Raw genomic sequence first — 25,615 nt, 5'->3', positions numbered from 1 at the left:
TTATTTTTCATCTAGGGGTGGATCTAAGCGGTTGACCTTCAACAAAGTGGGAGCAACTAGAGCAACTAGTCAGAGGGTTTTCATACTTTATAGGTTTTTTTTACATTTTTTTAGCATGCACTGTAGCTCCAAGTGCACTAGTTAAAGGGAAGCACATGTGCACTTGGTAAGGGAAAACCTGATCACAATTCAGACTCTAAGGTTCAAGATATATTTTATTTTGAAAAAACCGGATCTAAAAAAGAGAAGCACACATTTAGCCCTAGTGGCACACATGCGTTGGGCCACTCGTGATCACCACAAATGTTGATGTAGTATGACCCTGCATTCTTCTCGGATCGCTCTAGTACAATGGATCGAATGAGTACTGGCCGGCCGCCATATAGGAAATTCAAGACTGTAGAAGAGTTCGGTCCGCCCAGTAAGATCCTCAAATTCACCACGGCCATGCGTAGTAGATTTGAATGTGCATTGCTAAATCTGTTGCTTAAATATATACTGATTTTTCTAAATGAGACTGAATTCCATCGGTACCAGTGGTACTGGACAAGCTCTTAGGGAATAATCCCAAGTTTATGAGGTACCCCTCCTGCATCACACAACATAAAAAACCGGCAAGGAATCGCTATCTCTACTCCCTCTCCAAACCATACCTATTCTTAATTGTTGTGTATGAAACTGACCCGCTACCTAACATGCAGGCATCTTTCGAAGGGAGTTTGATCTTGAACGGAACCGGAGAATATGAAATTGGCTATGGACCCATGCACTCCTTGCTTTGTTTATCTGTCCTATCATATAGAATAAGGTTTCCTAGCTTAGCCCATCTCGGTGTCTGCTACCGAAAGAGAGAATCGCTCTAAGGGCACCCACTGTTTTGACAACATCCATTCATTTGCACACCCTGCACTGGTTGATAGATACTCCCTCCGCTTCAAAATAGATGACTCAACTTTGTACTAACTTAAAGTCCTGCACTGGTTTGGAAAATCCATTCATTTGCGCACCTGCACTGGCTTCATCAGCTGCCTGTTGTTTCTGCCATGCCTATTCTCAGCTTGATTGTGCCATATCTTGGTGATGTCGAACAGTCCCAGCAGGAATGGATTGATGCGCCAGCCTCCAGAGGAAAACACGAACTTTACTGGTTTCCCCAAGCTGCTCCACTGCTTCTGGTCGGTCGTCGAGGAGGGGAGGAGCTAGACTGCCGGCCTTCCAGGCAGTCCTCCCGCACCTTCCTCGTAGTCGTCAATAATAAAAGAAGAAAGACGAGAGGAAAAAGAAAACAAGAGTGGGTGGCTTGTGAGCCCCTCCCAGTCCCAGCGTCCTGACGCGCCAACAGCCGCGTCTCCTGCGCGTGGTCGCGTGCCCTCAAGGACACAACACGCTCTTCCTTACTTATCTCTCTGTTTCCACGCAGTTAACGACATTGTTGTGGGAGAGAGGGACATAGCTGGCATGAGCGGGTTCGGGGAGATAATCGCGAGCGCCGTGGGGAAACAAGTCGCGGGCATGCTCGGTGAACTCGCCACGGAGGAGGCCACCCTGCAGTGGAAGTTCAAAGACGATGCTGATGTCATGGCGGACAAGATGCAAGATCTGGAGGCCGTTTTGCATGATGCGGATGATAGGCTGCGTCGACGAGGAAGAGATGGGGAAGCTGTTGGGCGGTGGCTCACCAAATTCAAGTCCGTCGCCTACGACGTCGAGGACGTGCTGGACGATCTGGACGCCACCGAGCTCTTAAAGAAGAGCCAACCAAAGGTACTCACTTATTGAGCTCTCCAGGTCAAAAGATCTGGTCTACAAGCAAGTGATTTTTGTGGATTTTTTACTTTCCCGAGTCTCGCATCTTATAGGATTATTAGTGGATGATGCTCAAAGCAAAAGAGGCGCTTTGAATCTCAACAGCTGTTCATAATTTGTGTTTATATCAATTTTCTTATTTCTCCAAGTGAATTGCAAGAAACCACCACATTTGGGGCTTATCTTGCAGAAAACCACCTGGTCGCTAATCATTTGCAAAAATCACCGCACATTCAGTAAACATTTTGCAAAAAACACTGAACAGGTGATTTAGCCCGTCTAACCATTTTCTGACTAGTGGGGCCGGACTGTAAGGAGCTGTTTTGGCAACAAATTGACATATACCTCCCTGGATCTTATAAAAGAAAAAGCAATCAAGCCCCACCCCCCCACCCCCCCTCCCCGGAGGGCATCTCCTTCCTCTCGCCGGGAAGAAGAAGGACGGCGGCAGCTGGGCGGAGCTGCAGGCGAGGAACAGCAGCGCGGCGGCGGGATCCGGACAGGAAGGGCCCGCAGGCAGCGGATCCGGCGGAACTGGAGGCGGCGCGACGAACTGAGAGGGGGCGACGGCCTCGGCTCCTGCAGCAAAACGACGGCGAGGCGGAGAAGTTAGCAGCGGCGCGACACGAGGATAAGAAAGGGACCGGAGGCGGCGCAAGGAGCTCACCAGTGGGCGGTGAGGACGACGCAGAGGTCCAAGAGCGGGTGAGGCAGGGACGACGCGGTCCTCTGCTCGCTCGACATGAAGCAGCGGCGGCGCGGGACTGCAGGGACGTGGAGTTTGGCGGCGGGGACGACCGGATCGAGGCGCGGGTGCAGGTGACGAAGCTCTAGGCGGAGAAGGGGGCCGGCAGACAGCGAATCCGGCGAACTAGGTGGCGGCGCGACGAACTGAAGGAGGCGGCGGCGCACATCCTCTGTTCAAAAGACAGAGAGCTTCAGAGACGGGGACGAGAGACAGACAGAAAAAGGGGAGACCGTGAGGGGTCTTCATGGAGCAGGAGGCCATGGCGCTCTGCCGGGGACGCGTCGGCCTGCTCACCGTCGCCGTCGGCCACCGCGACGCGCACGCCGCGCTCGCCGGCTCACTCCTATCCATCTCCTCCTCGCTCCACCTCCTTCCGGCGGCGGGGGCATGGTCCAGGGGGCTGATTGATTTTTTTAAAATTTACTAGGGGTCTGTGTGTGATTATTTTGGGCCCTACCTGTTGGAAACGCCCTCAACCGCGCCAAATTACATGTTCAGTGCAATCTGCAACGCTTTTACTGAATACGCGGTGGCTTTTGCAAATAATTAGCGACCAGGTTGTTTTCTGCTAGATAAGCTCCAAATGGTGGTTTCTTGCAATTCACTCTATTTCTCCATTTGCTCGAAATTTTGCATTTCTCATCCACCAAATTGCAGAGTATTTTCCGACGTCCTTAAAGCTTCAGAGTGACTATTAAGTTCAATTTATCTTCGCCAAGTTCTTTTGCCTTAATGCTTCGTAGGGATTCACTAAACTGGAATTGTTTATGCCATGAGGTGAGGGAGTAAAGTGATTGAAGACATTAAATCTTCGTCAAGTGTTGGGATAAGTTATCAAATTGTAGCAAATTTCAGTTACGTCAGAAATAACCAATCCCTATTTGTATACACCATCCCCCGTTCAATAATACTAGTATATAGCTTGGAACTTCCATCTTTAACTTCACAGAGATGAATTCAATGGAACTTCTTTAGTTGAGAAATGTATGAAACTGTGATTCTTTATATGGAGTCATAAAGAGATGTGTCTAGCAAATGATATTGACTTCAGTTTATTTACAGTTGAAGCTGTTCTTTTCCTGGAACAATCAAATTCTCCGGCGGATTACCATGCCTCACAAGCTGAAGAACCTGAGGGGGGAAATAGAAAAAGTAGGAAAGGAGGGCCAAGCTCTCAATCTTGTGAGAAATCAAGAACGGGCAGAAGGGAGCAGAAACAATGAAACTTTTGTAGGCATCTGTGATGAAGGCTTGAAATCTGGAGTGGTGGGGAGGGATATGGAGAAGGACAAAATATTCAGGCTGCTGCTAAACTATGATGATAACGCTAGAGAAGATATATCTATCGTCTCGATTGTCGGGCTTGGTGGCCTAGGGAAGTCAACATTGGCTGAATCAGTCTTTGTCCTAGACAAAATGGCCAACAATTTTGAAGTCCGAGCCTGGGTCCATGTGTCTAAGGAGCTCGATCTGGGCAAAATTGGGAGTGCCATCCTCAAAAGCATAAATAGCAGTATCAACCTTGACAACTGTAGTTTGCAGTTTTTACAAGAAAATCTCAAAAAGGAACTTGCTGGTAGAAGGTACTTGATTGTTTTGGATGATCTTTGGGAAGAGGATGCGGATAAGCTGGAAAGGCTGAAGCAGATGTTACAACATGGCTGCAAGGGTAGCAGAGTTATTGTAACTACGCGGAACCAAAGGGTAGTGAATAAAATGAGCACCGGTGTTCTTGCGAACCAAAGGAAAATTTGTCCCGTGCCCAACTCTGATCAAATCAACTTGTGTGTATTATCAACTGATGACTGTTGGGAAGTAATGAAGCAAACAACATTTGGGCCTGATGATGACAAAAGTGACTTGAAAGAAATTGGAAGGAAAATTGCAGAGAAGTGTGGGGGTGTACCACTCGTGGCAATTGCCCTTGGGCAAGTAATGTCCGAGTTAAGGACTGCCGAGGCATGGAAAAAAATAAGAGATACGGACATCGATTTAGGTCACAGAGATCACAAGGACACATTGGAGCGCCTCATGCTAAGCTATTACTACATGAAGCTGGAATTCAAAATGTGCTTCACATATTTGGCGGCCTTTCCCAAGGGCTTTGTTATAGACAGTGATCGTCTAATTCAGCAATGGAAGGCTCTTGGATACATTCATGGGGATGACGGTAAAAGGTGCATTAACTACCTTATGGGGATGTCATTTCTTCAAATTTCAAGGTCCTCCGCGGTAAGTGTTGAACACTATTTCTCATGTTCTTGTTTGTCCATGTGTGTGTCGAAGACTTCCTAGGTTTGCTTTCCAAGTAAATAAAATCGATGACATTTTCAACTATATGTGACTGTTGCACACTCATCTTCAACAAATATGGATATATGCCCTCTTTCAGTTCATGATTACGTCTTTTCCTTTATCCTTTTCACTTTAAGATTCTTAACTAAATGCCTCCAATTTCCATATCCACACTTTTAAAATTTGTTTATAATTCAACTTTTACATTGAAATGCATTTATTCTCATTAGGCTGTGTTTGAACTTTGAATTGCCTTACATTACATTTTGGCTTCAGGTTCTTTGTTATTCTTTGATTTAAAAATTACATAAATAATAATTGTTGAAGAACTTTCTTAGTTCGAATTTATTAATTCAGAATATATCATACTAAATTCCATAGGATTCTTTGGTATCTTTGCATTAGATAAATATAGTGGGATCAACAAATCATTGCCGTAGACGTTTTCCAATTTATGAAAACTGTTGTAGAGATTACATGATCATTTAGACAGTAGGAGCCTAATAGTGAAATGTACCCCCTCTTCCAAAATGTAGAAGAACTACCACTATGTTAATAGAGTTATGAACATTGAAGAGTTACTAATATTGAGAACGTCGAACTGATACTGCTAAATCATCAAATATACTTTTATAGTAGTAACGTATAATTTTGTTTAAATGATGGTCAAAGCATTATGTTGGATACAGTATCAAGATCCCAAAAGACCAATATTTTGGGATGGAGAGAGTACTACTTCTGTGCCGCACACCAGCATAGATCAAGTTTAAACTCCTTAACTACTATTTTTTGGAAGATAATTATAGATTTACACATGACATTTAGTGTAGCGACCAGACCTCAAACAGTCTGGTCTCTGTGTTCCGGTGTCATCCCTGGATCAGTAATGCTGACACCACACAGTACTCGGAGGATTTATAGCAAAGTAGTAATCACACACTTATTACATCTAGTGTCTCAAAAGAGAACTTATTACAATAAATATGGCTTAAGGCCATCTAATAACGATAACAACGGAAGGCTTGGAAGATAAGTGAGTCCATCAACTCCAACGACATCACTGAGTATAGAACCACGACCTAAAAATTCCTTAATCGTCGCCTGAAAAGTTTGCAACATTAACGTTGCAGCCCGAAACAGGTCAGCACATGGAATATGCTGGCAAGGTAACACATAGAGAGTAATGGAATGAAACAGCTATACTATATGCATATTTGGCTGGTGGAAAGCTATGTGGTTACAGTTTTGCGAAAAGCTAATTTTTTCCTACTTTAAAGGAATAAAATTTAATTACTATCATAGTGGTTGTTAAACATTGAGAATGGTTGACAGCATCCTCAATCCCAATTAAGCATCATCATTAAACAAAACTGAACAAAATTAATTTTAGAGTAACATGTTGAGATTCACATGAAAATCCAGGTACTAGATACTAAAGATGTCCATAACCGGGGACACGGCTAACTATGATTAGTTTATTACACTCTGCAGAGGTTTGCGCACTTTTCCCCACAAGACTCGATCGCCTTCGTTTGGTTTCTCGCACTACAGGGTGTTTGAGAAGACGGATGACCGAGACATAGTCTTTCAGAAGCGCTAGCACCTTACGATCGGGTAGACCGTACCACCTACATCCCCTACATCTGTTAGTCTACCACTGTAAGAGTTCGCACAACTTAGTCAACTATGCTAGAGCCCATAATAGCTTGTGGCTGCACATGGAAGTTTCTAGTATGAATAGTCTCATGATCCCTTTGAGCCTGGGTGGCGGTCCAAAAGAAAACAGGCAAGTCCTGGAATACTCAGGTGCCTCGATCCACCCAGATGTGTGTTTAAGTTGCCACCTTAGATAAACCATTAATTAACAATCTCACATCTGTCATGGATATCACTCACCCAATCCACGTCTACTAGAATAGCATGGCATAATAAGCAAACGTAGAAGTAACTCCCAAAGGTTTGATAATAACAGGTAATAGGTACTACCTCATCTACTTCCCATACCACAATTTAATTAGATCCTAATCATGCAATGTGTGAGGATTTGATCTAATGCAATAAAACTGGGTAGTAGAAAAGGTATGATCAAAGTGTTACTTGCCTTGCTGATGATCCGGGAAACCTAACGATTCGAAGTAACAGGCGGCGCACTCCGGGTACTCTATCATAGACAAACAAACAATAATACAATAAGTACTCATCTAATGCACATGTAAAACTCAAATAAGAGATCTAACCAGAAGGTTCAACTTAAGAACTCCGGTTGGCAAAAAGAATCAAATCGAATGAAGCAACGAAATCAAACGGCGAAAGAAAAAACAACTTCATTCTAGTAATCTGGATCTAGGGCAAATTTTACAGTAGCAAAAACTTGTTTAAGTTGGTTAAACGGATAGATGGTTTCGAGACGAATCCCTAGGCGCTTGAATCGCTTGATTCCGATAAACGAGCGAAATGTTAAACTAAAACGAAAATCAGATCAGGAATCGCGATCAGAAAAATCACGGATTTAATCCGAGAAAAAAAAACGACGAACGCCAATTTTTCTCTCTCTTTTTTTCGGCATGGAAAACGAGGCGCGACGAACCTTGGCGGCGAGATCCGGCGGCGGTGGCTTCTTAGGGCGGCGGCGGCTTAGGGCGCTTTAGGGTTTCCCCCGGGGCCGGGCCTCGGCTTATAAAGGCCTACCGGGTCGGTGTCCAGGTCGGACACGACCCGTTAAGTCGGTTCGTTTTTTTTAATTATTCCGCTCGGAAGAAAAGTAAAAAGAAATACTAAACGGACTTCAAAAATTCCGAAATAAATTTTCGCGGGCTTCTAAGATCAAGCCGCACAAGGTGAACATTTATTTGGGCCCTAAATGGAATTTTGAAAAACACACTTTTTTTCCTAAATTCAAATAAAATACCGAAAAACTCCAAAATAAAATCTTATTTGATTTTATTATTAAATCCTCAATATTTCTTTATTTTGGAAAAGTCATTTTATTCCCTCTCTCATATTTTTGTAATAGAAATAATTGATGATAAAATAAATAAAATCAAATGATCCTATTCTCAAAATTTGAGAAAACTCAAATATGAAAATAACGAAATCCCCAATTCTCTCCGTGGGTCATTGAGTTGCATAGAATTTCTAGGATTAACCAAAATGCAAAATAAAATATGATATGCATGATGCTCTAATGTATAACATTCCAAATTGAAAATTTGGGATGTTACAAACCTACCCCCTTAAGATGAATCTCGCCCTCGAGATTTGGGTTGGCTAGAAAATAGGTGAGGGTGGTATTTAAGCAAATCTTCCTCTCGCTCCCAGGTGGCTTCATCCTCCGTGTGGTGGCTCCACTGAACTTTGCAAAACTTGATAACCTTGCTGCGAGTAACTCGGTTGGTAAACTCGAGAATCTTGACTGGTTTCTCCTTGTAGGTCAAATCTTTATCCAACTGAATAGTTTCCAAAGGCACTATGTCTCTCAACAGTATGTCAGCCATCTCCGCGTGACATTTCTTTAACTGAGAAACGTGGAACACATCATGAACTCCTGACAATCCTTCAGGCAATTTCAACTTGTAGGCCACTTCTCCCATACGCTCCAAAACTCGATATGGTCCTACAAATCGTGGCGCTAACTTCCCTTTAACTCCAAAACGCTTTGTTCCTCGAAGTGGAGATACTCGAAGATAGGCTCTATCTCCGACTTCGTAAACAGTCTTCTTCCGTTTAGAATCTGCATAATTCTTCTGTCTGGACTGAGCTACCTTGAGCCTATCGCGAATCAACTTCACCTTCTGTTCAGACTCCTTGATCAAGTCAGGTCCAAACAACTGGCGGTCTCCAACTTCGTCCCATGACAGCGGTGTCCTGCACCTCCTTCCGTACAAAGCTTCGAAAGGGGCCATTTTTAAACTGGTTTGGTAGCTGTTGTTGTAAGAGAACTCTGCATATGGCAAATTATCATCCCAACTAGATCCGTAATCTAGCGCACATGCTCTCAGCATATCCTCCAAAATCTGATTGACTCTCTCGGTTTGTCCATCTGTCTGTGGATGAAAAGCTGTACTGAATTCTAGCCTGGTACCCAAAGTTTCGTGCAACTGCTTCCAGAACTTTGAGGTAAACTGGGTTCCTCTATCTGATACGATACTCCTCGGAACTCCATGCAGACATACTATTCTGGTCATGCATATCTTTGCCAACTTAGCACTGGTGTAAGTGGTCTTTACTGGGATGAAATGAGCTACTTTCGTCAATCGATCAACTACAACCCAAATCGAGCCATAGCCTAAACGAGTCCTGGGCAATCCCGTGATAAAATCCATGCCTAACTTATCCCACTTCCATTCGGGTATCGGCAATGGTTGTAACAATCCTGTTGGCTTCTGATGCTCTGCCTTTACTCTCTGGCATACATCACAAACTGCTACATACTCCGCAATATCCTTCTTCATTCTGGTCCACCAGAAAATATCCTTCAAATCCAAATACATCTTGGTATTTCCTGGGTGAATTGAATACGGTGAGTCGTGTGCCTCTTGCAGTATCAACTTCCTGATCTCCGGGTCATTGGGCACGTAAAAGCGGTCTTCAAACCATAGGGTGTCGTGCTCATCCTCACGAAATCCTTTAGCTTTTCCTTTGCTCAGTTTCTCCTTTATAGCGGCAATCTCTTTGTTAGCTTTCTGAGCTTCCCTGATTTTATCCATTAAGGTTGACTGAATCTCCAATGCTGCTACATAGCCTCTCGGAACTATTTCCAAACATAGTTCACGAAGATTTTCTGCTAACTCCGTGGGTATTTCTCCCATCATTAATGTATTGACATGGCTCTTACGGCTTAATGCGTCAGCTACTACATTAGCCTTTCCGGGGTGATAATGCAATTTCATATCATAATCCTTGATAAGCTCCAATCATCTCCTTTGTCTGAGATTTAACTCCTTCTGCATGAAAATGTACTTCAAACTCTTATGATCCGTGTACACCTCACAATGATTTCCAATGAGAAAATGTCTTCATGTTTTCAATGCATGCACTATGACTACTAACTCCAAATCATGCGTGGCATAATTCAACTCATGAGGTTTCAGTTGTCTTGAGGCATATGAAACAACTCTCCCTTCCTGCATAAGCACTGCTCCAAGTCCTCGACGTGAAGCGTCGCAATACACCTCATAATCCTTGGGCTGGTCTGGCAAAATCAACACTGGTGAGGTAACTAAGCGTTTCTTCAACTCCTGGAAACTAGCCTCACATTCCTCTGTCCATATGAACTTGGTATCCTTCTTCAACAACTCAGTCATAGGCTTCGGAATCTTTGAGAAATTCTCAATAAATCTCCGGTAATATCCTGCGAGTCCAAGAAACTCCGGATCTCTCCAACTGTTGTTGGGGCTTCCTACTTGGTCACGGTTTCAACTTTAGCGGGATCTACTGCTATACCTTCTCCAGATATAACGTTTCCGAGGAATCCTACTTCCTTCAACCAAAACTCACATTTACTGAACTTGGCATATAATTGACATTCTCTGAGCTTTCCAAGTACCAAACGCAAATGCTCCTTATGCTCCTCTTCATTCTTCGAATAAACCAGGATATCATCAATGAACACTACGACGAACTTATCCAAAAATTCCATAAACACTTTGTTCATCATGTTCATAAAATAGGCAGGTGCGTTAGTCAGACCAAATGACATAACGGTATACTCATACAGCCCATACCTGGTGGTAAAAGTTGTCTTAGGTATATCCTGTTCTCGAATCTTCAACTGGTGGTATCCTGATCGCAGATCGATCTTGAAAAATACCTTAGCTCCTTGCAATCGATCAAACAGATCGTTGATCATTGGTAGTGGGTACTTGTTCTTGATCGTTACTTCATTCAATCCTCAATAATCAACAATCATCCTTAACGATCCATCCTTCTTCTCCACTAGAAGTACTGGCGATCCCCAAGGCGAAGAACTTGGGCGAATATATCCCTTATCCAGTAACTCCTTAATCTGCTTCTTAATTTTCACCAAATCCTTTGCTGGCATCCTATATGGTCTCTTTGATATTGGCCCTGTGCCTGGCAATAGTTCAATCAAAAACTCAATATCTCTATCCGGTGGCATGCCTAGCAACTCCTCTGAAAATACATCAGGAAAATCCCTTACCACTGGTACTTCCTCCTGCACAACTCCTGTTAGGCAATTTACTTGAGTCCTCTTTGGCACATGTCGGGATACATACTTGATCCTTCTCCCTTCTGGGGTGGTAAGCAAAATTAACTTACTAGCACATTCAATATTCCCTTCATACTTTGATAACCAATCCATGCCTAATATCACATCCAATCCTTGAGATTCCAATACTATTAGGTCTGAGGGAAAAACATAGTTACCAATCCTTAATGGTAACCGATCACGCCATAGACAAGCCACATACTCTGCTCCAGGCGAGGTTACTAACATGGGGGACCTAAGGGCTTGGGTTGGTAGGTTATACTTATCCACAAATCCCCTTGAGATGTATGAATGCGATGCGCCAGTATCAAAAAGAACGAGTGCAGTAAATGACTTAACCAAAAACTTACCTATTACTGCATCGGGCTGAGCTTCAACCTCCTCCACGCTAACGTGGTTCACCTGTCCCCTGTTGAAAGGGTTCGGCTTCTTCCCAGAACTTCCATTGCTATTTTCATTTTACAATTCAGGACATTCATTTGCATAATGTCCTGTCTTCGAACACTTAAAACAAGTGACTTGGCTTAAGTCCTTCTTGGCTGGGGTTGATGGGTTGGTGCGATTCTGGCTGTTGCTTCCTCCATTGCCATTACCATTCTTGGTGCCATTGTAATTGTGCGAGCTACCTCCTCCATGGGTATGCTGAAAATGTCCTCCCGGTCTAGGGGTAAAACGTGGCTTCTGCTGAGCTTCTGAATTGTATTTTCCTTGTCCATACTTCCTCTTGCGATTCTCAATTTGCTGCTGCTTCCCTTCAATCATAAGAGCACGATCTACCAACTCCTGGTAGTTGTTGAAGGTTGCTACCATCAACTGCATGCTCAGCTCATCATTCAGTCCTTCCAGAAACTTCTCCTGCTTAGCTACATCCGTAGCGACGTCATCTGGGGCATAACGTGCTAGCTTACTAAATTCCTCCACATACTGGCCAACTGTCCTTTCTCCTTGGTGCAAGTTGCGAAACTCATGATTCTTCATAGCCATAGCTCCTGCTGAAACATGGGCAGTATGAAAAGCCTGCTGAAACTGGTCCCATGTGACAGTGCCTACAGGGAAAGTGGCTGTGAAATTCTCCCACCATGATGCTACTGGTCCTTCTAGCTGATGTGCGACAAACTTCACCTTCTCTGCATCTGTGCATCCTATTGTGGTCAACTCCCTATCTATCTTGCGGAGCCAATCATCTGCTACTATCGGCTCGGTGCTACTGGAAAACACCGGCGGACTCAGCCTAAGAAAACAGGCTAAGTGGTCAACAGGCGGCGGTGGTGGTGATGGGTTGTTGTTATTGTTCCCCTGATTCTGATTCTGGACTAGCAACTGCATCAATGTGTTCTGCTGTTGGATCAACTGGGTGAGCTCCGGTGAGAAGGCAAATCCGAGGTCACGTCTTGGAGGCATCTGAGGGTTTAGAAAAGATGATATATAAGAATAGAGGGGGTCTAAAGAGAAAACACTACCCATATGCACATGAGGCAAAACAAACAATTCACTTCAACCAATCAAACAAGGGCATACAATCGATCTACCTATCGCAAAAGTGCTCAGACTACTATATTTACATGGTGGACTACTACTACTGATGAGGTGGTCTACTAGAAATATTCTTCGGTCGTTGACTCCATGATATCTGCTCCAACTTCATCAACATAGTCATCATCGCTACTATCTGGTTCCGAGTCGGTGCCGTCGATAATGATGTAGTCTTCCGGGCTGATCTCCTGGGGTTCTTCGTCTTCATCTACTGACGTAGGGTCTCCCATAAATATTCCAATCTTCTTGATTAGGTCGTCATTCTTCTCCACCAATACTTCAATTTCTTCTTCATAATCTTCACGTGTAGCCTTGAGTTCTTCCTCCAATTCCTTGATTCTAGTCTTAGCCTTCTTCAGATCTATCATGTCGGCGCACATCTGGTTCTCTTGTCGTCGAATGTGCTGGTTTAACTCCTGGATAAAAGCTGCAATTGATCTATCCTTCCTGGTGCTGATCATCTCCCAGTGTTCATCTCGGCGCCCACAAATCTGGTAGATAGTATCCTTGAGATCCTTGCGGTAGACTTCTCCAATGCGTCCCATGGCGATGTGAGCTGCCATGCTCTTTCCTAGACTCCAAGTTGGTGCATCAAAAGAAAACTCTATGGGCTCAGTGAATGGTATGAACGTCCTTCCTGGAACTTGAACTTGAATCATCTAGCGCTCTTCTTCAGGTAAAGTGGCGTTGTAGGTTCCGGTGAAGCTTGGTACTCCTATGTTCAGGTATCTAGTGACTTCCTTCAAGTGTCGTCCAAAGGGTGTATCTTCATCCGGTTGTGTGAACTTGTTCCTTGCATCCGCCATTCTAAAGAGTAGAAAAGATGAGAGGTCAGAAGAGAAGAGAGTGAATAGTGATTTAGGTCTTGTGCTTAGTGGTCATGTCCTACAGCCAGCGTGTGCTCTGATACCATATCTATAGCGACCAGACCTCAAACAGTCTGATCTCTGTGCTCCGGTGTCATCCCTGGATCAGTGTCAGAGGATTTATAGCAGAGTAGCAATCACACACTTATTACATTGAGTGTCTCAAAAGAGAACTTATTACAATAAATATGGCTTAAGGCCATCTAATAACGATAACAGCGGAAGGCTTGGAAGATAAGTGAGTCCATCAACTCCAACGGCATCACTGAATATAAAACCACGACCTAAAAACTCCTTAATCGTCGTCTGAAAAGTCTGCAACATTAACGTTGCAGCCCGAAATGGGTCAGCACATGGAATATGCTGGCAAGGTAACACATAGAGAGTAATGGAATGAAACAGCTATACTATATGCATATTTGGCTGGTGGAAAGCTCTATGGTTACAGTTTTGCGAAAAGCCAATTTTTCCCTACTTCAAAGGAATAAAATTTAATTACTATCATGGTGGTTGTTAAACATTGAGAATGGTTAACAGCATCCTCAATCCCAATTAAGCATCATCATTAAACAAAACCCAACAAAATTAATTTTAGAGTAACATGTTGAGATTCACATGAAAATCCAGGTACTAGATACTCAAGATGTCCATAATCGGGGACACGGCTAACCATGATTAGTTTATTACACTCTGCAGAGGTTTGCGCACTTTCCCCACAAGACTCGATCGCCTCCGTTTGGTTTCTCGCACTACAGGGTGTTTGAGAAGACGGATGATCGAGACATAGTCTTTCAGAAGTGCTAGCACCTTACGATCGGGTAGACCGTACCACCTACATCCCCTACATCTGCTAGTCTACCACTGTAAGAGTTCGCACAACTTAGTCAACTATGCTAGAGCCCATAATAGATTGTGGCTGCACACGGAAGTTTCGAGTATGAATAGTCTCATGATCCCTTTGAGCCTGGGTGGTGGTCCAAAAGAAAACAGGCAAGTCCTGGAATACCCAGGTGCCTCAATCCACCCAGATGTGTGTTTAAGTTGCCACCTTAGATAAACCATTAATTAACAATCTCACATCTGTCATGGATATCACTCACCCAATCCACGTCTACTAGCATAGCATGGCATAATAAGCAAACGTAGAAGTAACTCCCAAAAGTTTGATAATAATAGGTAATAGGTACTACCTCATCTACTTCCCATCCCACAATTTAATTAGATCCTAATCATGCAATGTAACGCCCTCGATGCGGCTATATCTCCCACATGTCGAGGCACGACTTAGAGGCATAACCGCATTGAAAGCAATGTCGCAAGTTAGGCAATCTTCACAACATCCCATGTAATATAGATAATAAAAGGGGAGATACATAGATGGCTTACACTCGCCTCGTCAATCAAGGTACATAAATAACATTACATCATCCAAACACTCATGGCCCGACTACGGCGCCAAAATAAAAGATAACCCAACATGCGACACGGTCCCGATCACCCCCAACTGGGCACCACTACTGATCATCAGGGAAAGACACGTAGTAACGTTGAGAGTCCTCGTCGAACTCCCACTTGAGCTCAAGCGCATCACCTGGAGCGGAATCATCAGGCCCTGCATCTGGTTTAATAGTAATCTGTGAGCCACAGGAACTCAGCAATCTCGCACCCTCGCGATCAAGACTATTTAAGCTTAATAGGAAAGGCAAGGTAAATAGGTGGAGCTGCAGCAAGCGACTAGCATATATGGTGGCTATCCTGTTCGCAAAGGAGAGCGAGAAGAGGAGGCAAAGCGCGATCGAGAAACTAGAGAACAACCTGCGCAAGCATTACTCCAACACCGTGTTCACTTCCCGGACTCTGCCGAGAAGAGACCATCACGGTAACTCACACTGTTGATTCATTTTAATTAAATTACGGTTCAAGTTATCTACAACCGGACATTAACAAATTCTCATCTGCCCATAACCGCGGGCACGGCTTTCGAAAGTTCAAATACCTGCAGGGGAGTCCCAACTTAGCCCATGACAAGCTCTCACGGTCAACGAAGGAATAGACCTCCTCCCGAGACGTTCCGATCAGACTCGGTACCTCGGTTCTTCAAGACACTTCGACGGGTTAAAACAAATCCAGCAACACCGCCCGAATGTGCCGACAAATCCCGATAGGAGCTGCACATATCTCGTTCTCAGGGCACAATCGGATAAGCAATCCGTACAACTAAAACCAGCCCTCGAGTTTCCCCGAGGTGGCGCTGCAAGGGGCTCTAGGTTGGACCAACACTCAGAGGAGCACTGGCCCGGGGGGGTTTAAATAAGATGACCCTCGGGCTCCGGAAACCCAAGGGGAAAAGAGGCTAGGTGGAAAATGGTAAAACCAAGGTTGGGCATTGCTGGAAAAGCTTTAATCAAGGCGAACAATCAAGGGGTTCCCATTATAACCCAACCGCGTAAGGAACGCAAAAATCCGGGAACATAACACCGATAAGACGGAAACTAGGGCGGCAAGAGTGGAACAAAACACTAGGCGAGAGGCCGAGCCTTCCACCCTTTACCAAGTATATAGATGCATTAAGATAACATGGCAATATAATGATATCCCAACAAGTAAATAATGTTCCAACAAGGAACGGTCTCCAATCTTCACCTGCAACTAGCAACGCTATAAGAGGGGCTGAGCAAAGCGGTAACATAGCCAATCAACGGTTTGCTAGGACATGGTGGGTTAGAGGTTTGACATGGCAATTTGGAAGGCATGATAAGCAAGTGGTAGGCATCGTAGCATAGGCATAGCAAAAGAGCGAGCATCTAGCAAAGCAAAGATAGTAGTGATTTCGAGGGTATGATCATCTTGCCTGCAAAGTTGTCAGAATTGACTGGATCCTCGAAAGCAAACTCAATGGGCTCCTCGTTAGCGAACTCGTCTCCCGGCTCTACCCAAACAAGATAAACAAGCAAACGGAACACAATCAACCACGTGCAAGGCTCGAACAATATGATGCAAGGATGATATGCTATGCGGGATGCGATGCGGGATGCATATGCAAGATTTGACAAGGAATGCATGAACCTGGCCTCAACTTCGAAATCCAAATGTGCCACTGGAAAGATGAGATGAAATCGCTTGAAAACGATATAAAGAACGCTGGAATCGGAGTTGCGATTTGGAAATGGCAAGCGATTCAAATATGACCATGTTCTGCGATTTGCAGCAAGTAGCCATATAAATGCAACAAGATGAACATGCTACAGCATCCGAACATGGCATCAAAATGCAAGGCAGGGATGCATTCATGATGCTTAATAAAAGTCTAGCACTAAGCTACGGCCAATTCATCCATTAACGGGTTCAAACAAGCATGGCAAAAATGCATATGGTAAACAGATCTCAGACTTAGTGAAATTAACACTTGTCTGGAATTTCAGATCAGATAGCACTCTTCGGAGCATGAAAACTACATGCTACAGGACCTGAACATGGCAAAGTAAAGCATGGCATGTAGCTACTCAAAGAGCTTTACAAAAGTCCCTTAGTGACCTTGAGCCAAAAGGGATCAGAAAATACATTTGCAAGCATGTGAACATGGCAAAAACATAATCAGTTCTCAGACTTAATGAAAACTGGAGCATGCTGAAACAGATATCAAGTAGGCATGTTTACGAGCTCGATGCACTCACCACAGAGCAAGTCATGACAATCTAAGCATACACCTATCAAGAATACACAAAATTCAAGCTAGACATGGCAAGAACAACAACATAGCATGCACGGATCAACTACAACATCATCGGCAAAATCGCTAACAAGTAGACAATCTGCCCAGATTCACGAAATGACAAAAGTAGAGCTCGATTGACTCAAGCTAGGATGCTCCATAATTGCAAATAAAGCCATAGATTGATAGAGCACTACAAGATTAACAAAACATCCTTACTGATCATCCTCAAAACAGGCACGGATCACTAGGAAACAACATGAACATATGGCCATATGAGATAAACAGCTCAAGGACTTAGTGGAAATGCTAAGTCCCTGAAATCAGCATTACCAAGTGCCTCACTTTGCAAGCTTGTGCTAGTCACCACACACATCACAAAAATACATGGGTTACACCTCTGGAAAGATGTCAAAACCCTTAACAAAACATATGTAGAGCTCATGGGCATATCATGCACACAATAATCATGGCAAAAATGACAAATATCTAAATGGAGCAGCAGATCTGACAATTATCTCAAGTAGCACTCTTCTAACAACATTTCGGGCATCAAGATGAACTCAAATGAAAATGATGCAATGGAATGAAATGATGTACTCTCTAAGATGAACATTTTGATATGCTATATGCCCAAAATGAAGCTACGGATGCAGAGTTATAGCATGATGAACATTGCAAAAAAAATACTGGAGAGGGGAAAAGTCAACCCTAGTGGATCTAGGGTTTGGCACTGTAGCGGCGGATCTGGCGGTTACTGTCCACCCACGGCGTCGAGGTCGCCGGACGTGGGCGAGGTCGCCAGAGAAGAAGAGTCCGGCCGGGGCGGCACTAGCCGGCGACGAGGGGCGGCAAGGAGGCGGCGCCGGCGGGCACAGACGCTGAGGTGGCCGCCGGCGGCGTCTGCCGGTGCGAGGAGGCGACGAGGCGGCGTCTTGGCGGCGGCGGCTAACGAGCTGGCGGGCAGCGGAGGCGGTCGGCGAACGGGGCGAAGACGGCGGCGCGGCGAGGACCGGGCGGCGGGGAAGAGGCGCGGGGCGGCGGAGCAGATCTGGGCCGCGGGGGCCGGTTGCGGGCTCCCGCGGGCCGCGGCGGAGGAGGCCGGCCGGGGACACGTGGCAGACCCTGGTTGGCGGCGGCGATTTGGTCCGGCGCGGGCGGACGTGTCCGGCCGCGCGGAGACGGTTTTTTTTAGGGTTTTGGACGAGGGAGATCCGGATTTTCGGAGGAGGGGCTATATATAGGCATAGGAGGAGCTAGGAGAGTCCAAATGAGGTGCGGTTTTCGGCCACGCGATCGTAATCGAACGCTCTAGGTGATGGAGAAGGTTTAGGTGGGTTTTGGGCCAAATTGGAGGGGTGTTGGGCTGCAACACACACGAGGCCTTTTCGGTCCCTCGGTTAACCGTTGGAGCATCAAACGAAGTCCAAAAGGTACGAAACTTGACAGGCGGTCTACCTGTAGTAAACCAAGGCCGCTTGGTAAGTCTCGGTCCAATCCGGAAATGTTTAATCCCCACACACGAAAGAAAGGCAGAATTGACCACCGGAGGAGAACGAAGCGCCGGAATGCAAAACGGACAACGGGGAAAATGCTTGAATGCATGAGATAAACACGTATGCAAATGCAATGCACATGATGACATGATATGAGATGCATGACAACGACAACAACACACGGAGACAAAAACCCGAACCCGAGAAAATAAAATAACTTAAGGCCAGAAACGGCAAGAGTTGGAGTATATATTGGGTAAGTTACACCCGGGGTGTTACATGCAATGTGTGAGGATTTGATCTAATGCAATAAAACTGGGTAGTAGGAAAGGTATGATCAAAGTGTTACTTGCCTTGCTGATGATCCGAGAAACCTAACGATTCGAAGTAACAGGCGGCGCACTCCGGGTACTCTATCGCAGACAAACAAACAAGAATACAATAAGTACTCATCTAATGCACAGGTAAAACTCAAATAAGAGATCTAACCAGAAGGTTCAACTTAAGAACTCCGGTTGGCAAAAAGAATCAAATCAAACGAAGCAACGAAAATCAAACGACGAAAGAAAAAAACTTCGTTCTAGTAATCTGGATCTAGGGAAAATTTTACAGTAGTAAAAACTTGTTTAAGTTGGTTAAATGGATAGAGGGTTTCGAGACGAATCCCTAGGCGCTTGAATCGCCTGATTCCGATAAACGAGCGAAAAGTTAAACTAAAACGAAAATCGGATCAGGAATCGCGATCAGAAAAATCGCGGATTTAATCTGAGAAAAAGAAAAACGACGAACGCCGAATTTTTTCTCTCTTTTTTTCGACATGGAAAACGAGGCGCGACGAACCTCGGCGGTGAGATCCGGCGGCGGCGGACGGCGGCGGCGGCTTCTTAGGGTGGCGGCGGCTTAGGGCGCTTTAGGGTTTCCCCCGGGGCCGGGCCTCGGCTTATAAAGGCCTCCCGGGTCGGTGTCCAGGTCGGACACGGCCCGTTAAGTCGGTTCGTTTTTTTAATTATTCCGCTCGGAAGAAAAAAAAAATACTAAACGGACTCCAAAAATTCCGAAATAAATTTTCGCGGGCTTCTAAAATCAAGACGCACAAGGTGAACATTTATTTGGGCCCTAAATACAATTTTGAAAAACGCACTTTTTTTCCTAAATTCAAATAAAACACCGAAAAACTCCAAAATGAAATCTTATTTGATTTTATTATTAAATCCTCAATATTTCTTTATTTTGGAAAAGTCATTTTATTCCCTCTCTCATATTTTTGTAATAAAAATAATTGATGATAAAATAAATAAAATCAAATGATCCTATTCTCAAAATTTGAGAAAACTCAAATATGAAAATAACGAAATCCCCAACTCTCTCCGTGGGTCATTGAGTTGTATAGAATTTCTAGGATCAACCAAAATACAAAATAAAATATGATATGCATGATGCTCTAATGTATAACATTCCAAATTGAAAATTTGGGATGTTATATTTAGTGTTCCTATGTTATCACGCCCACCAGCCAACAGATAAACATACTTTAAATATCCAGATTCACCTTGACTAGTCAACCATTAGGGCGAGTTGGATGGGGAGGAAGGTATTGGAAGTCTAATTGACCATTAGAATAATTAATTATCAATTATGGGTGTTAGATGAGCCTCATAGATTTTGTGCATTCCGTTAGTCACTATCTTTTTTTGCGGGGGCGTTTAGTTACTATCTGCGGCCACTAATTTATAAGTTATTAATGTTAATCATAGAAAGATTCTTCACTTGGTAACTAAGCATAACCATGTCGGGTTTACATTTTGGGTTTGTCTAGGACACATCTAGATGTGACATAGTTATGTCACATCTAAGCTGATATTCACTTTGTTTGTGGTCTATTTTTTTTGTCTTCGTTTTTTTTTTTTGGTTTCTTGTTGCTGCATTATGTATTTGTGGGAGCTTAGATGTGACATCCTTAAAAAACATCTAGATGTGAATTAGTCAAACTGTTACAGTTTATTCTACAAGACTAATTTGATTTTACTTCCCTCTGCAGATTAGGTCAAGTCCAGTGCATGCCAATGCTCCTCGAGAGCTCACAATGCATGATTTGGTGCACGATCTTGCAACGATAATTTTGGGTCATGAATCTATTGTTCTAAATGCTACTGATCCGAGGACTAGGAAGAAAGCAAAACGTCGTTATTGCCGACATGCACAGTTGATCAACTACCAGAATCAGTATAAGGTTTTCAATTATCTGCCAGGCAACATCAGATCCTTCCATGTAAGACATTCAGAGAAACAGCAGCTTCCCCAAAAGGCATTTTCCAGAACCAAGTACATACGGGTCTTGGACATAAGTGGATGTTTAGTTGTGGGGCAATCTACTCCAAGCAACATACTTTTGCCATGTTCCGTGCTTCAGTTGAAGCTACTTAGGTACCTTGATGCCTCTAGCCTGCCAATCACATCACTTCCTGAGTCTTTCCATTCACTTCAAAATATGGAAACTCTAATTCTGTCCAATTGCTCACTTGCAACCTTGCCTGACAGTATCTGTAGCCTCAACAAACTCTGCTATTTGGACCTAGCTGGCAATGCGAGCCTCAGTAAGCTCCCTGACAATTTTCATCTTCTTAACAAACTCATGTTCCTAAACATGTCTAGTTGTTCCAAGCTAACCGAACTTCCTGACAATTTTAGCCTGGAGTGTTTAGAACATTTAAACCTATTAGGTTGTCATGAGATAAAAAATCTACCACAAGATTTCGGCAATCTTGAAAATCTTAGGTTCTTGAACCTTTCTGATTGCTACAAGATTTCAGTTCTACCAGAATCATTTTGCCAACTGAAGCATTTGAAAGACCTAAACCTTTCAGATTGCCGTGCCCTTATAGTACTCCCTGAGTGTTTTGGCGACCTTTCAGAACTTGAATCTTTGAACGTAACAAGTTGCCCCAGGCTAGTACGGTTGCCTGAGTCAGTCTGCAAGATGACTAATCTGAAGTGTCTCAATTTGTCATATTGCTTAGGGATGCTAGAGCTCCCCTTGTCACTAGGTGATCTTAATCTCCAAATATTGGACATTTCTGCTGGTGCTCTCGGTCACTTGCCAGATAGCATCAGTAAAATGGCTAGTCTCACCCAATTTGTGGTCACGTCAGGACATCCTAGGGTATTTGGAGAAGCCCAGGAAATTAAGAAGAGTCTAAATTTACCAGGCCGCACAGTACACGGAGTACGCAACACAGGAAGATACAACAGTATTGTTGAGCTTGGACATGTGAATTGCCCTGAGCTGTTAATTCGATCGCTTCAGCGTGTCAAGAGACCGGAAGATGCAGAGACAATCAAGCTGCGTGATAAATCATGTCTTAGACAGCTAGCTCTCCATTGGAATCAGAAGAATATGAATGCTGATGCATCCTCGGCTGAATCTATTTTGGAGAGGCTCATACCAGCTCGAAATCTTGAACAGTTTATGATACAAGGGTATATGAGCAAGGGTTTCCCTAACTGGATGTCGCACATATCCTCCCACCTCCCTTCTGTTACCTATCTGAGTCTTTTTGATTTAGGTGCATGTGATAATCTTCCTCCATTTGGGCAGCTACCAAATTTAAGAAGTCTATATCTGCAGAAAATTCCCAACGTCACGAAAATTGGCAAGGAATTCTATGGAGAGGGTGGAACTTGTACGAAATTAAGATTGCTACAGTTGAAGTCGATGGACAATTTGGTGGAATGGTGGACAACACAGACAGGCGAAGAAGATGGAGAATTTTTAATCCCTAATTTGCATAATCTAGAGTTGAAGGACTGCCCAAAGTTGAAGTTCCTACCATATCCCCCCAGAAGTATGTTTTGGATCTTGGACAATAGCAACGAGGCTTTGGCAGGACCAAGACTTGGATTTTGGGAACTCTCGTCTTCCACTCTTCCTTGTCGCATGGGTATAAAAAATTGCATCTTTCGTTCTTCCGAGTGGTGCATACTACAGCAATTCCCCGCTCTCGAAGAATTCTCATTGACCTCCTGCCGCGGCTTGAGGGCCTTGCCAGAGGCCATTAGCTGCTTCACCTCTCTCAAAAAACTAAGTTTGATGTCGTTGGAGGACCTTGAGATGCTGCCGGATTGGTTGGGATATCTCCCTTCTCTACAAGTCTTGGGCATAAAAGATTGTCGCAATTTAAGAATATTGCCTGCAAGTATGGGAAATCTCACTGCTCTGAGAGTACTAATGCTTCTCGAGTGCGAAGGACTATATAGATTGCCGGAATGGCTAGGACAGTTCAGTTCCCTGCGAGAACTTCACATCAGAGACTGTTCCAACATCACATTTTTGCCTGAAAGCATAAGAAACCTTACTGCCCTGGAGGAATTGTACATTTCTGGATGTTCAAGTCTGGTCCATAGGTCCCGAAGGGAGGATGCATGTAAGGTTTCTCACATCCGTAAAGTAATATTAGAGCCAGAGGAAGAACCAAATGAAGAAGGACAAGAAGAATTATTAGCGCAAGAAGAAGGACAAGAAGAATTAGAGGTACACAACTACAAAAAGCCCTTTTATTACATCTTTGTAATTACAGGTAATCACTTATAGTTTCATTTGCACATGTTATTGCAATGATCTTGAAGACCTGGGCATTCAAAGCGTGCACATATATTTCACTTTCGTGTATGTCCATATGTCATTCACGTACTCAGTCACTTTATATGACTTCTGCTTTACTAACTCTTAAAGACAGGATGTTAGAATTGCTGCCAAACCCCCTGATTACTGTACCACAGTACTGAACTTCCAGATTAGCAATAGACCTGGGCATAAAGCCTTGTCTCTCAAAAAAAAAAAAATCGGTGTCAAATGTGTATAGGGCCATAGTTGGAATTGGTGTAAGCGGGCAGGCGCGGGGTGTGTGGGGGTAGCCTTTTGGGTCGAACATATGTAACTCGGTTCTGTTATATAAAGGCATCACATGGTAGCCAAAATAGACTTGACAAAGCTGGTAGGCTAGACATAAGATCACGAGGGTGACCGGACTAGCCCTGGTGTGATGGTCTTGATGCGTCTGATGACCTCGACGGACTTGTAGTTGATTATACTATGTTGTTAGTTCATGAAAGAGGAGCACGTAGTCATGCTCTAGTGATGTAGGGGCTGATCCATGAACCTCGTCAACACATATTGTCTCTCAGTTTACTTTCCGCAATGGCCTAATCATGTAAGTTGTAGTATGCACAGGAATCATGTATGGATAGCCTATGGAGAGAATTAAGTGAAAGATGGTCAAGACATAGAGAGGACCGAGAAGAACTAGAGGTATGAAACTCCAAAAGCCCAGTAACTTTTAATCTAGGAATTATGGTTTCATTTGCACTTCTAATCTAATAATCATTGTTTCATTTGCACATATTCTTGCTACTAATCTAAAAATGTTAGTGAATTATTTGTGAAAAAATGTCCACAGATTTGTTAAAATGTTCGTGAAACAAAAAAAAATCATGAATTTGAATAATGTTCACAAAATCCAAAAATGTTCACGAATTCTAAAGATCTTCATGATTTTGAAAAAATTAAAAAAATGTTAATGAAATCAATAAATAATCCCTAATTCAAAAGATGTTCACGGATTTGAAAAAATATCAAGAAATTCATAAAATGTTCATGAATTCAAGAAATCATGAACATATTTTGAATATTGAAAAATAAAAAATAAAAGAAAATAAGAAAGAGAAGAAAAATTAAACAAAAAGAAAGAACCAAAGGAAAAACAAAATGAACGAAGCCGAAAAGAAAGAACAGAAAAGCATGGCCCATGACCAGCACTGCCGGCATAAGGGGCGCTCAAGCGATCCATGCACAACTTCTGCCTGATTGGAGATCGGCGTTGTTCTAGTGGCAAGTCATTTTTCTGTTTTCCCCTCCCTCCCACGAGCTCCCGGGAACCCTTAGTCCGCCGCCACACCCCCTCCCTCAGCCATCCCCTCTGGGCCACCCAGAGTCGCTGCCGGGCGAAGCCCGGCTGGCAAGGGCGGCGGCGGGGCTTTCCCTTCCCCTCCGCTCGTGTCCCACGGCTGGCGCGGGGCGGCCGGTCGAGTGGGGGCGCTAGGCTATGGCGGGGTCCAGCGGCACATCTTCACGGCGGCGACAAGAGTGCCTAGTGGTGTCGCGTTGGCTTCCTGGGAGGCGTTGGTGGTGCAGCGACTGCCGAAGACTCAGATCGGGCGGTGGCGTGCTCAGGCATCTTCTGCCAGATCCCTTCAGGTTTGGCCTCGGGTGGTTGCGGGCGATGTAGGGTGGTGGCAGTGGTCCAGCAGGGAAGCTGCATACGTGGTGGTGGTTTGCAGTGGCGTGGCTGCAGCCATGGTGGCCGGCCTGAGTCTGGTTGCGGCGGCGGGACGTGTTCCGACGTCGGTTCGTCTGCGGCCGGGTAGGGTGGGCGCTCTCCCTCTTTTTTTTAAAGCAACTTGGCTTTATTACTTAACTGTTGTTGGGCAAATCACCCAAAACACGGTCACCCACATGGGTGCGTATATCGGACTCCCACTGCATGCATACAGTGGTTTTGATCATACATGCGGCCAAGGTTGGCCAATTCATGAGCTACTGTATTTGCACTTCTCCTACAAACCGAAATGGAGAACTCAGGGAACCAAATTTTCAGTTGATATTTCATGTCCTCGATCACCGCAGCGTACGCCGAGGAATCCACCTTCCCCGGGTCAAGAGCATCCGCCAGGAGCTGTGAATCCGTTTCAAACTCCACTCGGGTCATACCCATATCTGCAGCAGTGTTGATCGCTTGTGACATCGCCATGGCTTCTGCCGAGAAAACATCGCTGATATTCTCGCCTCGACTTGCCCGTGCACAGAGTAAGGGACCATCCTTCGATCTGATAGCAACTCCCCATCCTGCATGTTGCTGGCCAGGAACAAACGACCCG

At 44.3% G+C, this 25,615-nt stretch overlaps 1 protein-coding gene across 2 annotated transcripts in view; it reads left to right on the top strand.

Moving 5' to 3' along the window:
• The first annotated feature begins 1,388 nt into the window (after window positions 1-1,388).
• The window catches only part of LOC119291487 (disease resistance protein RGA2-like), a 29,171-nt gene continuing 4,944 nt past the window's right edge, over window positions 1,389-25,615 (top strand). The window contains exons 1-4 of one of the 2 annotated variants that reach the window (XM_037570254.1): window positions 1,389-1,764; window positions 3,617-4,786; window positions 20,724-23,213; window positions 23,913-23,990. In XM_037570254.1, the coding sequence (XP_037426151.1) occupies window positions 1,459-1,764; window positions 3,617-4,786; window positions 20,724-23,213; window positions 23,913-23,990 (4,044 nt within the window). In that variant the 5' untranslated portion in view covers window positions 1,389-1,458. Of the gene's footprint in view, window positions 1,765-3,616; window positions 4,787-20,723; window positions 23,214-23,903; window positions 23,991-25,615 lie in introns of both variants that reach the window. The other variant, XM_037570251.1, reaches the window with a different exon arrangement.

This window comes from Triticum dicoccoides, chromosome 1A, assembly GCF_002162155.2.
Source record: "Triticum dicoccoides isolate Atlit2015 ecotype Zavitan chromosome 1A, WEW_v2.0, whole genome shotgun sequence".
NCBI classification, from domain to species: domain Eukaryota; kingdom Viridiplantae; phylum Streptophyta; class Magnoliopsida; order Poales; family Poaceae; genus Triticum; species Triticum dicoccoides.
The sequence above is the reverse complement of the archived record's forward strand: the minus strand, read 5'-3'. Positions and strand labels throughout refer to the sequence as shown.